Raw genomic sequence first — 13185 nt, 5'->3', positions numbered from 1 at the left:
AAATAAGAAAAAGGATATAGATATGATTTCAGGTGAAGACAAGAGAGAATTCTGCAGCTGTTTGGAGTTCCTAAGCAAGCCCAGTTCATCCAGTGTCTCCCCCCCTCCCTCTCCCTCTCCCTCTCCCTTTCTCCCTCTCTCTCCCTTTTTTCCCTCTCCCTCTCTCTCTCCTTCTCTCTCCTTTTCTCTCTCTCCCTCTCTCTTTCCTTCTCCCTCTCCCTTGTCTCTCTCTGTCTCTCTCTCACTTTCCCTCTCCTTCTCCTCTCTGTCTCTGTCTCTGTCTCTGTCTCTCTCTCTCTGCCTCTATCTGTCTCTTTTTCTCTCTGTCGCTCTGCCTCTCTCTCTCTGTCTGTATCTGTTTTTCTCTCTGCCTCTGTCTGTCTATCTGTCTGTCTGCCTGTCTTAAACCCTTAACTTCTGACTAAGAATCTATACTGAATATCAGTTCCAAGGCAGAAGAGTGGTAAGGGCTAGGCAATGGGGGTTAAGTGACTGCCTCAGAGTCACACAGCTGGGAAGTATCTGAAGCCAGGTTTAAACCCAGGACCTCCTGTTTTCTGACCTGGTTCTCAATCCACTGAGCTCCCCAGCTCCTCCCCCTCCTCCAATGTCTTTTAAAGATGTACAAATTGATCTGATAAATCTGATGCATTTGATCTAAAGCTTATGATTACTAAAGGAGTGTTATAATTACTAAAGAAGCATTCTCCCATGGTTATACCTTCTTGACATTTACGTTAAGTGGGTGATTGGAATGATTGACTCCATCAGTCCCTAAACTCACATACTTAACACTGATGCTTGGGCAAAGTACAAATTAGTCTCACCCATAGAGAAGGACATGAAAATAGCAGGAGCACATTTTAATTTGTGCACAGCATCTAGTAGCTAGTAGAGGGACAAGCACATAATTAATACATACCTTTAAAAATACCCTTACTTTCTGTCTTAGAATTGATGCTAAGTATTGCTTCCAAGACAGAAGAGCAGTAAGGGCTAGGCAATGGGGAGTAAGTGACCTACCAGCTGGGAAGTGTCTGAGGCCAAATTTGAACACAGGGACTGCCAGTCTCTAGACTTGATGCTCTATTCATTGAGGCACTTGGCTGCCCCTTCATACATTTTTATTGAGTTGAATTGATTTGAATAATAGAAACAGTGCTTCAGGGAGAAATAAAAAAGTAAAAGACTACAAGGGGCCAGCAAGTATTTTCATGTGTCAGAATGGAGAAGGGTGGGAGAACATGAGATGGAAGAGAAGATGAAGGCATACTGACTATCTGGAACTATGTTAGCAAAAGAAGCTCCTCTAATCCAAGGAAGAATTCAGGACCATCTCTGGAAGAAGCAGCTTTCTGTGCAGCTATTTGTCAAACTGGCATAACCAGGAGGGAGGGAGGGAGGGAGAGAGGAAAAGAGGAAGAGAGAGAGAGAGAGAGAGAGAGAGAGAGAGAGAGAGAGAGAGAGAGAGAGAGAGAGAGAGAGAGAGAGAGAGAGAGAGAGAGGAGAGAGAGAGAGAGAGAGAGAGAGAGAGAGAGAGAGAGAGAGAGAGAGAGAGAGAGAGAGAGAGAGGGAGGAGAGGGAGAGAGAGAGAGAGAGAGAGAGAGAGAGAGAGGGGAGGGAGGGGGAGAAAGAGAGAGAGGGAGGGAGGGGGAGAAAGAGAGAGAGGGAGGGAGGAAGGGGGGGGAGAGAGAGAGAGAGAGAGAGAGAGAGAGAGAGAGAGAGAGAGAGAGAGAGAGAGAGAGAGAGAGAGAGAGAGGGAGGGAGAGAGAGAGAGAGAGAGAGAGAGAGAGAGAGAGGGAGGGAGGGGGAGAAAGAGAGAGAGGGAGGGAGGGGGAGAAAGAGAGAGAGGGAGGGAGGAAGGGAGAGAGAGAGAGAGAGAGAGAGAGAGAGAGAGAGAGAGAGAGTGAGAGAGAGAGAGAGAGAGAGAGAGAGAGAGAGAGAGAGAGAGAGAGAGGGAGAGAGAGGGAGGGAGGGGGAGAGAGAGAGAGAGAGAGAGGGAGGGAGGGGGAGAAAGAGAGAGAGGGAGGGAGGGGGAGAAAGAGAGAGAGGGAGGGAAGGGGAGAAAGAGAGAGAGGGAGGGAGGAAGGGGGGAGAGAGAGAGAGAGAGAGAGAGAGAGAGAGAGAGAGAGAGAGAGAGAGAGAGAGAGAGAGAGAGAGAGAGAGGAGAGAGGGAGAGTGGGAGAGAGAGGGAGAGAGGGAGAGGTTTTGCCGCCTTTCTGTGGCATGTATGAAGAGTGTGACATCCCAAAGAAAGCCAAAACCAGCTTCTGGTGATTCATGTGGGAATAAATGAGGAGGAACCTAGAGACTGATGCCAAGGTTTATGAAAACTTAGGCAAACCCCCCCTCAGAAACTGTGGGGGCTTCCGTGGTATGTTCCACTGAAAAGTCATTCAGTAAATAAAAGCAGATTTGCAAATTAAGTGCTGGCCAAGAAGATGTCGTCTGAGAATTCCTGGTTTAATGAAGATTATGGGACTTAGAAACAGGAGAGAGTTAGGTTCAAATCCTGCTTCTGACACTATCTAATTATATGATAATAGGCAAGACATACCCTCTGGAAGACTCAGTTTCTTTATTTGCAAAATGGGAATGTTAATATTTATGGGGTACATACCTCATAAGGCTGTGAAGATCTAGTGAAATAATGCATATAAATCATTTTGCAAACTTTGAAGTGCTACATAAATGTTAGTAATTATGGGTGATGACAAAATTTAAGAATGATGTGATCTTGTCCAGTGATGTCCATTTGGGGCACTCAAAAATAGTTTAGTAAATCTAATCAAGAATGCTTTGAACTCAGAAATGAAATGTAGAGAGAAAGTAGCTTACAAATATCTGTTACATCTGATGCCCTTGATAATAACAATATATGAATAAGCAAAGAGGACTAGTCATTCATTGGAGATAATATCCAGGGAGAAAGCTGGCAATAAAACCTATGGCCTCAAGTATCAATAAACAAATGCACAAAGCATGGGAAACAAGCAGAATGAATTTGAGATCATAACACAAATTGGGAAATCTGACCTCAATGAACACTAAGACTTGATAAGCTAGGACACAAAACTGGCATATGAATCTGGAAAGATATACTTTAAACAAAGGATCAGAACAGATAAGTGGTGGAGGAAATGATAATGGAGGAACATGATATATTAAGAGATATACTGGGGAGAGGAAATCCAAGGAAGCAAGGTGGAAAACATTTGAGTGACAATTAATGGAGAGAGAAAGAGAAATAATACTGTTGTTGAGGCATATGGTATCTCGCCTGGACAGAAGGAGGAGTTAGATAAGGAGTTCAGGAAACAGATGCCAAATCTGGTATGCAAGCACCATAGCGTAGCAATGGGAATGGGGGGGCTTCAACCATATGAACAGATATTGATAATTTCTTTACGCTGTTGTTCATCTTTGTTTTGAAGAGGACCAATGAGATCATGAGATGATGTCTTGACTTGCTTGTGAATTAGATTTAAGTGAGGCAGAGTTGGGCAAAGTCTCCAGCCTTATTCGCTCTTCTAGAGCCATCCAAGTCCAATGGCAAGACAAAAGTGGGGACAGGTGCAGGGGATGATCTTGGTGTCTTCAATGGCTGACCAAGCTCTAAGTGCTCCACACAACCTGCTTCAATCACCTGCCGGGACAAATTGTTCTCATCCTTTCATTCTGCCAAGGGAAGTCTTCACCTTCTTGGAATAGACTTCCCTCTAACTCACTGACATGTTCATCCTTAACCAGACGGTTCTATCAGGGTGTGAACAACTGGGCACGCTACAGCTTCTTGGAGCCACAGGTGAGAGCTGGGTGAAAGGTGGACCCCAAAAGTGGATGAGCAGCCCTCCAAAGGGCTTGGCAAGTCCTCACACCGGAGGTCTTCCCCGAACATCCCATACACCCAACTTTCTTTCTATTAAAAGCCACAAAGTTGATCAATTTATGATTTGCCTTAATGGTAATTTCATCTTTCAAAAGGCTGAGGAAATTTCAAAGGGAACTATTTTTGTTAATTTTTTTTTGTACCTGACTGTGATCAATAAGGATGACTCCATTACTGAGAGTTAAGCCAATATCCAATACTTCAAGTATTAAAGATAGGAACTTTGGGCGTAAGTAGTTACAGTATCACAGTTTGTGACAGATAAGAAAGCTGAGCAATGTGCGACAATGCACTCTAGATTTTGGGAAGAGCATTTCAAAGAGGTCAGGGAAATCCTAATTATATGATCCAATGGTCTAATATTTTACAGCACAAACTGCCGCAAGGATTGGAAGCTCTTACTAATGAGACTGAAGACACAGGCAGAAATAGTCCTGAAGGGGAGGAAGATGGGGAGCTATCTGAAGACACTGATGCCAATCTAGAGGAAACTCATTAGCCAATGAAAATTTTTAAGATGAAAGCAACCTCGAATAGCAGGATAAGACAAAAGAATAGTATATTCCTATACGTTTTGTTAAGAGTCCTGTGAACATCCAGAATGATGGTAAGAAAAACAAAAAATGTCCTTTTAAAAGTAATCTTTGGGGGCAGGAAGAAGATCAGAGAAGAATAGCTCTGACTGGGGTAGACTGGACAACAGATGGCGGTGATAAGGCTGAAAGACACCTCTCATTTTGTTTGTTTCTCTTCCTGGGGGACTAATCTTTGGACTAGTAAAGACAGAAGAGACATTGTTAGCTGGGAGTGTAATCTTCAGATCAATGAGAAGGATAGTCAGAGAGCATTGATCTACCTTCAATGAGTGCAAATGTATTCATTTAGATGAAATATATCCTTGAGTATTTAAAGAACTTCCAGCTCATTAACCTCCTCAATTCCTATGCCACAGTCTTAGAGCTAGAAGGCACTTTCTAGATTATGGAAAGCTGCCATGTCAGATGGCAGATAAAGAAACTAAGGGAAGAGTTCGGTGAAACAATCAGCTCTCTCATCTCCCCTCCCTCTGACATCTACATCTGTCAGCATCTTCACCAGACCTCTGCTCTGGTCCCAGAGGATAAGGGGGACCCTTATCCTTTCTCTTCTTGTGTCTTTGATCCACCCCTCCCATCTCCTTGGGGAGCTTTCTTCATTGATCATGCCCCCATTCTCTATTATCTTAATGCTTCTCTTTACCTACTGCTTCCTTTCCAAATCCCTACAAACATGCTCCTATAGCTTCTTTCCTTAAAAACAACAACAAACAACTCTTCCTTTTACTGTGCCATATGCTCAAGCTGCCTTCTTATGTTTTTCCTTTTTTTATAACGGAGCTTCCAGAAAGAGCAGTCCCAGAAAGAAGGTGATCTTCTACTCTTGATTCTGAAACTGGTCTCTCAAGGGTCTCTAATGACATTGAAAAAAAATCCTTTCCTTTTGTCGTGGAATTAATATTAAGGGCTAGGCAATGGGGATTAGGTGACTTGCTCCGGATCACTCAGCTAGGATCACATTTGAACCCAGAGCCTTCCAACTCCAGGCTTACTTAGTCTCTATCCATTGAAGTACCTAGCTGACCCCAATGACATTTTAATTATTCAAATCAGTGACTTTTCTGGATCTTTATAGTGCATGGCCTTCGGAAGGATTTGACAATGATGACTTTCTCTTCCATATCTCCATTCAGGTAGCTTTTCTGCCTATGCTCTCCTTTTTCAATTTCTTCTTCTATATATTGTCTTTCCTCCAATACAATGTTAGTTCCTTGAGGGCAAGGGTTGTCCTTCTTTCATTTTTCTTTTTTTGGCTTCTATTTATATTCCCAGTGCTTAGCACAGTGATTGGCTCATTTAATAAACCTTTATTGACTTGACTACTCTTTCCACCTTGGTTCCTTTAATATTGCTTTCCTTGAGTTCTCCTGCTGATCTAACAATTTTTCTCTTCCATTTCCTTTCCTGAGCCATCTTTTTCTTCTTGCCCTCCAAGTGTGGGTATATACCTCGTCTCTCTCTTTCCACTCTCTTTCATCTGCTCCCAGAACTTCAATGATCACCTCTACACAGAAAGCCCTCCAATACAGTCCAAGCCCTACTCCTTTTCCTGATTTATCGCCGGCCTGATGGACATCTCCACTTGGATGTCCTATTGGTGTCCAAAATTGAATCTGTCATCTTCCTGCTTAAATAGGACTCTAAAACCTGGTTCTAACTCTGAATAAAGCTACTATTTTCTCAGTCATCCCACCGTCCAGTTCTGAAACGTTGGTCATCTGTAATTCTTCCCTCTTGAATGTATCCCTGTAGCATCTTAGATTTGACTTTTTTGCTTCTTGGACAGGGTCGAAATAGTGGTTCTAGCTATCATTCCTTGCGGTCTGTTGCTACTTCTCATTAGTTTCCTAGCTGCACTCCTTGCTTAAAGTGTCTCCCCTTTCTAATCCTTCCTTCAGAAAGCTAAAGAACTCTTAGTTTTTTAGTTTTATAAGGCTTCTAGGGTAGCTAGGAAGTACAGCGGATAAAGCACAGAGCCTGGAGTCAGTACAAATCCAGCCTCAGACACTTATTAGCTGTGTGACCCTGGGCAAGTCACTTAACTCTGTCTCAGGTCCTCATCTGTAAAATAAGCTGGAGAAGGAAATGGCAAACCACACCAGTATTTTTGCCAAGAAAACCCCCAAACAGGGTCATGAAGAGTCACGCAAGACTGAAATGACTGAACAAGGCCAAGAGCTTTGCTATTTCTGTCTGTCTTAGTGCCTAGCTTTGAACACGGTAGGCAATTAATAAATTTTTGTTAGAGAGCTCTATTTTATCTTCCTGTCGGAAAAAAGACCCATGTGTTTTCAAAGGCCAAGAAGCTTAGACAGCAACCACAATTTATCTTTTGACCTCAAATAAGGGCAGTGATTTTGATGCTGGAAATTCCTTTGTCAAATCTCACTGGGACCTCTAGATGAGAGTAAAGTTTGGGAAGTCTAATGCATACAGTCTGAAGAAGTGGACCAGATGTTCCTGAAAAGTACTGGACTGGGGACCAGAAACCTGGGTTCTAGTCTCTGAACTCACACTAGCCAGCTATATGGCAGCAAGTCCCTTCTCTCAGTGCCTCATTTTCTCCATCTGATGGAGACTAAGTAAGGCATGCAGCTAGGAAACAAATGCAAAATGGCAAAAGGCAATAAGAAACAAAATGACTAAATACTCACAATATTAAGAATGAGGCGTCTATGATTAGGGTGGTCACTTGATAAACATCCACACATAACTGGACATGTCTTTAAGACTCATGTAGCTCCCTCTTAAAAGTACTTTTTCTTTCTGTTTTCTACCTCCCATCCTAGCCTTTTAACATCAACACTACTTATTCTAAAGCCTTTGACACACAAAACTTGACACTAGAGGCCCTGGAAACAAAGGCAGAACAACAAAGCTCCTGCCCTTAAGAAACAGACATTCTATTATTTTGTTATTTTCAATTTGGGGTTTTCTTGGCAAAGACACCACAGTGGTTCACCATTTCCTTCTCCAGATCATTTTTACTGATGAGGGAGATGAGACCAACAGGGTTAAATGACTTGCCCAGGGTCACATAGCTAGTTAAGTGTCAGAGGCAGGATTTGAACTTATGGAGATGAATCTATATCCCCTGCACTGCCGAGCTGCCCATATCTGAAAAGAATACAATATGAACACAAATACAGGGTACAGTTTCCTCCATGAATTTTTCTCTAGTGAAAGCGATATGTATTCTCTGTCACAACACTTAACTCCAGCTGCCTAGCCCTTCTCTCTCTTCTGCCTTAGAATGGATAATCAGAAGGTAAGGATTTAAAAAACATCTTTGGTGGGTCACAGTTTCTAAGCAGGGCAGACCTCATTTGAGGGGGCTGCTAAGAACCCCTTCTAGTGACACTGTCAAGAGTCTCTTTAACGACAAGAACACTGGAAGCTCTGTTGAAGTAGTCTGAGGGGAGTTTCTGATTCTGAGGCTGGAGATAAGGTGGATAATTTGTAAAAAAGTAGGTTCCAAGAACTATCATGAATCTGGGGTGAGAATTACTGTTAGTTGTTTCTCCCAGTTGTTTCTGAGCCACCACTGAAGAGAAGAGACAGCTAGTGAACTTTTTCAGTGACAAAGAAATGATAAATCACATTGAAGGAAAAGACTTTTTTTTTTTTTTAACAAAGGAAGAAAAACTATATTTAGAAATCCACTTTAAATGAAGCATAAAGAAGGGTAATTGCTAGAATCCAGGCCCTAGAGATCTTGGTTTCTTTACTCCCTACTGGCTCATATTCCTCATGGGAGTGCACCTACCCCAGAAGACACAACCAACACTCCTTCTACTGCTTCATAATTTAAAAATCTAGGCTTTTCCCCTGAGAGGTTTCCAATCCTCTCCAACAGAGACCATACCTTTCCCTATTCCTGTCTAACTCAAAAGACTAGAAATGGCAGACAGATTTCTGACTCACTATGATTAGTTCTAAACCATTCTGCTATTTTCTATTAATTAAACCCTTTCCTTCTGTCTTAGAATTAATACTGTAGATTGAAGACAGGTAAGGGCTAGGCAATGGGGGTTAAGTGACTTGCCCAGGGTCACACAGTTAGAAAGTGTCCAAGGACAGATTTGAACCCAGGACTTCCCATCTCTAGACCTGGTTTTCAATCCACGGAGACACCCAGCTACCCCTTCAATTACTCTTCATTACTTTTCATCTTTTGAAGTTCATACAACCCATGCATACTGACTTATCTTGTTACTGCCATCTATTCATTTCTAGGTTATTTCATTTTCTCAGTGAATCCAATACCTGGTTTATATCTCTGTCCCTTGTGTTACTTTTAGGGATTTCAATATTTACAATGATCATTCCTCTAAAAACCTAATTTATTAATTCTTTAAGTTCCTCAACTCCCTTCTCCACCCCCTACTTCAGCCACACAGCTGCAAGGCCATACATTGTCCATTATCATCTCTCAAAATCACGTCACTTTTTAAGATGTAGGATTTTGAAGTCCTAGTCTTTAACCACAGCTTTTTATCCTTCTGTTGGTTCACCAGCAATCCCTGGATTCTCCATCCTCAGGCTACTCGCTCCATCACTATTCTCCTAATCCCTCCCTTTGGCTTGCCTAGCCTCTGGGTGCATCCAGCCTTGACCACATGGAATATCAATAATGTTTCACTGGCAGCTACCCTAGAACCCCTCCTCCCCTCGCCTTCCCTGCTGTGACCTTTTATTCTGACTACTCGGTGAATCATCATCCCAGGTTAACCCCAACTTGGCCTGGAATTTTTGAACATTGAAGAAGAAAAATCACAAAAATACCCCAGCGTTGTCCTTTTCAAATTCCTATTTTGGAACCTTGGTTTGGCCCTCACTGCTATTCAGTGATCATTCTACTTAATATTATGCTCCGTCCTCACCTGACTCCTGTAATACTTGTAAGAGCAGGTTGCAAAGGAAAAGATGGAACATGGAAGAAGAGATGATTGACAGCCCGAGACCATTGGGAACAGAGGCTCATGGGAGAGAAGGACCTCGGGGCTTTCTGAGCTGGGAGCTCAAGGTGGCAGGGAGCACGTTTCCTTGCTGGAGATCTTGTCAAGAGCTAACTGAGGATTTCCAGTGACTAGCCCTGGGACGTCACCTGAAGAGTATTTTGACATCAGAGTACGTCTATTAGCTTCTATCAAGAGTGTCGGGTCTCTTCGGACCTTTGCTTTGGTGCTCGGGGATCATCCGTGCTTGGATCTCTATCTTTTCCTTTGCCAGCTGCTCTGACACTCATCCTTTCTACTCCAAATCTCCCCTTTGGCCCCCGATGCCTGCCCATGGTCGCTGCCAAATTGTTTTTAACCCCTTACCTTCTGTCTGATAGGGTGAAAGGGATACTGACTATAAAAATTAGTTGGATTTGCTCCAGGGTCCATTTTTTAACAACAATCCTTTGCCACTTATATGCTTAAGCTTGAGAAAATGGCCCCTGCCCTAACCACTCCAACAGGGCTTGGACTGAGAATGTGTAGGAATTTTTCCTGATAAGATGCTCCTTTTCTCACCAGGATAGGCTCCTGGGATTTCCAGATCAGATAACTATTATCAGCCTATCTCCTGGACAGATTGTTTTTGTTTTTTTTTTCATTCTACACAAGAGGTAACTGAAGCCCAAAAGTCACTCCAAGGAGTTACTGTCAGGAATTTGTCTTTACGCCTCGTCCCTCAAGCCAATTTTTTTCCCTTTTATCTCTTCCTCATTTTTCAAACGAGAAAAGCTGGCTAATATCTGTATCTAATAGGTTCCGGGGCTCCTACGTGTATGCTCATTCTGCTGAGAATACATTAAAAACACCCTTCGTTTCCAGTCTCTCTCTCACTCCATTGGACTTTGGTCCAGGAAGTTAGGCGCCTGGGAAGGTAGCTGGGTGGAATCAATACTGCGTATTGGTTCTAAGGCAGAAAAGTGGAGTGGGGTATGGAGGGGCGTGTGTGTGGGTAAGTGACTTGCCCCGGGTCACAGAGTATCTGAGTATTTAAACCTGGTTCTCAATCCACTGAGCCAGCAAGCTGCCCCTTATTACCAAATGAAGAAACAATGGTCCCTATAAGATCCTTCCACATTCTCACTCCTCATTCAGAATTCTAGAAATAGGGAATTTGAGTGCTGGAAGGGAACTTCATAGCCATCAAGTTTAACTCAAATACTGAAGGAATCTCCACTCTTTTTTTTTTTTTAATTTAAACCCTTACCTTCTGTTTTAGATAATACTGTTTTTTTTTTTAAACACAGTATTTAGTTAATACTGTGTATTGTTATTTGTATTGTATTATTTAGTTAATACTGTGTATTGGCTCCAAGGCAGAAGAGTGGTAAGGGCTAGGCAATGGGGGTCAAGTGACTTGCCCAGGGTCACACAGCTGGGAAGTATCTGAGGCCAGATTTGAACCCAGGACCTCCCGGAATCTCCCCTCTTAACATACCCAATGGGTAGTCATCCAGTCTCTTCTTGGAGGCACGTTATTTCTTCATACCTTGTATTCACCTTTTGAACAGTTCTGTCATGTCCCGAGTCTTCTCCCAAACATGGCCAACTCCTTCCATAACCCTAATGATATGAATTTAAGTGCCTTGGACACTTTGTTGTCTTCCTCTGGACATGTTTCAACGTATAACCTGGCTGCTAACTCCACTCCTCTCCTGAAAATGCTTTCTGTGTGGTCCCCCATTTCCTCCCGATCACTAGATTCAAGGGCCATTTTTCAGCCTTCATCTTCCTTTGTTTGACCTCTTCCTGCTTCTGACATTGCGAGACTGTCCTCCCTGCATAGCGAAAGATGGTCTAGATGTAGGTTGAAGAGCAGAGGGGAAACGGGTTTAGATTTTAAAATCCACTGCGGACATTTCACCCATCAGGCCGCCATCCTGTCCGTTACCAAAAATTCTTTGTATTCACCTGTCTGCTCCTGTTAGGTCAGTCCCTCATAAGCCAATTTACGGCTCTGGGCTTCAGTTACCTCTTGTGTAGAATGGAAAAAAAAAATCTGTCCAGATATGTTGGGGTTTTTATTATCAGAAGCTAAAAGCCACAATTTAGCACGCTATAGAGCTCAGTGGATTGAGAGCCAGGCCAAGAGATGGGAGGTCCTGGGTTCAAATCTGGCCTCAGACACTTCCTAGCTGGGTGACTCTGGGCAAGTCACTTAACCTCCATTACCCAGCCCTTACCACTCTTCTGCTCTGGAACCAATACTTGATATTTATTCTCAGGTGGAAGGTAAGGGTTTAAAAAAAATTCCTTTGCCTTCCATATTGTCAGTGCTAGAGATGTACTATTCCCAAGATCTATAATTACATCTAAGTTCTGGGGGGAAAGCAGAAGGGGGATAGAAGCCAGTCTCAGAGTCAGGACAAGAGCAAAGTCAATAAACTCAGTGTGCCCAAACACTCTTAAGACTAAGATGCAAAGCAATTTCTAGTCTGCGCTGGTAGGAGTTTCCCCCCTGGGAGTTCCCTGGGAATCTAAGAGGCCCCCTCCCATCCAAGAAAGGCAGGATTCCTACGTTCAGAGTCCTAAGCTTTTCCTCCAGTGTTTCATTAGCTAGGGGTGGTGAGTTTTAATAAGCTTCACATTTTAATCCAACTAAATTGATTTTTTTGACCTCGCTTTCCATCACAGTAGGATACTTTATGGAAGATATATACAAAAAGGTCATGGATTTACATGGATCCTAGAGAGAATATATAGGACTAGTCATCATGCAGCTCTTGACATTTCTTGCTTCTTTTCAAATGATGCATGACCCGAGTCCTGGGCTCGGTATGTGCCTAGATGGATAGACGGCTGCCTATCGCAGACCATACTGACCAATTATCTATAGCCGTCTGTGAGGAACAGAATAAATGCTTGATTAGATCTTATGTGTACTATTAAGTACCCGCTTTTGTAATGGTGGAGAGGTAAAAATTATGGTTCCCTGCAAGGCCGCTGAAATCCACCACTGTGCTCCGGAATAGATTTTTATTTTGTCTAGACAGTATTTTTTTCCCCTGGTAGCTTCTTTCCAGGCATGATTGCTTTTGTTACACATTCATATGCATTAGGAATGGACATTCTTTACACTACTGATTTGCAACGCCCTACTTACCAACTTCATCCCTGATGTTTGCAAGTTCGATGGACAGCTCTTTTTCTTTCACAAGGGCACTTTCATTCTGAAAAAAACAAAATGTCCCTCGTTTTATCCTAGTTAAGCACTTTCACATGTTTAATTAATGAACCAAACTTAGCAAATTATTATGAGTTTAGCCTTTAAGCAGATTACTTTCTATTATACTAGATGTACTATAAAAATAAAACTTACCACGGAAGCCAAGCCTAACTCATTTATTTCTAATTCATCCACAATGCAAACGTTGCAATATCATTAGTACACAAGGATTGTATTTTCCCACATATAGTGTTACTTTGGATACACTTTCTTATCATACCTTTTTGTATGCATGCCTTAGTAATACAAAATGATGTGGCTTTGACCTAGAAAATTCATATTCTGTTTGCTTAACGTTATAATTTTTGAGGGGCAAAGTGTCCAAAGTTAAAGAAACAACTCCGTGACCATATATTTTTGCTCTGATTTTGAAAAGCTATCAACCCTGCTATTAAATAATGAAAATGTGAACATTTTACAGGAAAAAACATGAAATAATCCTATAAGGTACCATTAGTAAAATTTAATTTCTAG

At 42.4% G+C, this 13185-nt stretch overlaps 1 protein-coding gene and 1 long non-coding RNA gene across 4 annotated transcripts in view; one reads left to right on the top strand and one right to left on the bottom strand.

Moving 5' to 3' along the window:
• LOC103102272 (uncharacterized) overlaps nucleotides 1-10306 on the top strand; it is a 39747-nt gene extending 29441 nt beyond the window's left edge. Inside the window, exon 3 of the long non-coding RNA XR_008911381.1 lies at nucleotides 4260-10306. This is a non-coding gene — a long non-coding RNA (uncharacterized LOC103102272). The remainder of the gene's footprint in view (nucleotides 1-4259) is intronic.
• Nucleotides 1-13185, bottom strand: part of MTUS2 (microtubule associated scaffold protein 2) — a 726305-nt gene that overhangs the window by 85977 nt on the left and 627143 nt on the right. For all 3 annotated transcript variants that reach the window (XM_001376400.5, XM_056794728.1, XM_007495266.3), the window contains one exon: nucleotides 12589-12655. In XM_001376400.5, coding sequence (XP_001376437.3) covers nucleotides 12589-12655 — 67 coding nt within the window. The remainder of the gene's footprint in view (nucleotides 1-12588; nucleotides 12656-13185) is intronic.

Source organism: Monodelphis domestica, chromosome 4, assembly GCF_027887165.1.
Source record: "Monodelphis domestica isolate mMonDom1 chromosome 4, mMonDom1.pri, whole genome shotgun sequence".
In the NCBI taxonomy this organism is placed as follows: Eukaryota; Metazoa; Chordata; class Mammalia; order Didelphimorphia; family Didelphidae; genus Monodelphis; species Monodelphis domestica.
This window is presented reverse-complemented; position numbering and strand designations above follow the sequence as displayed.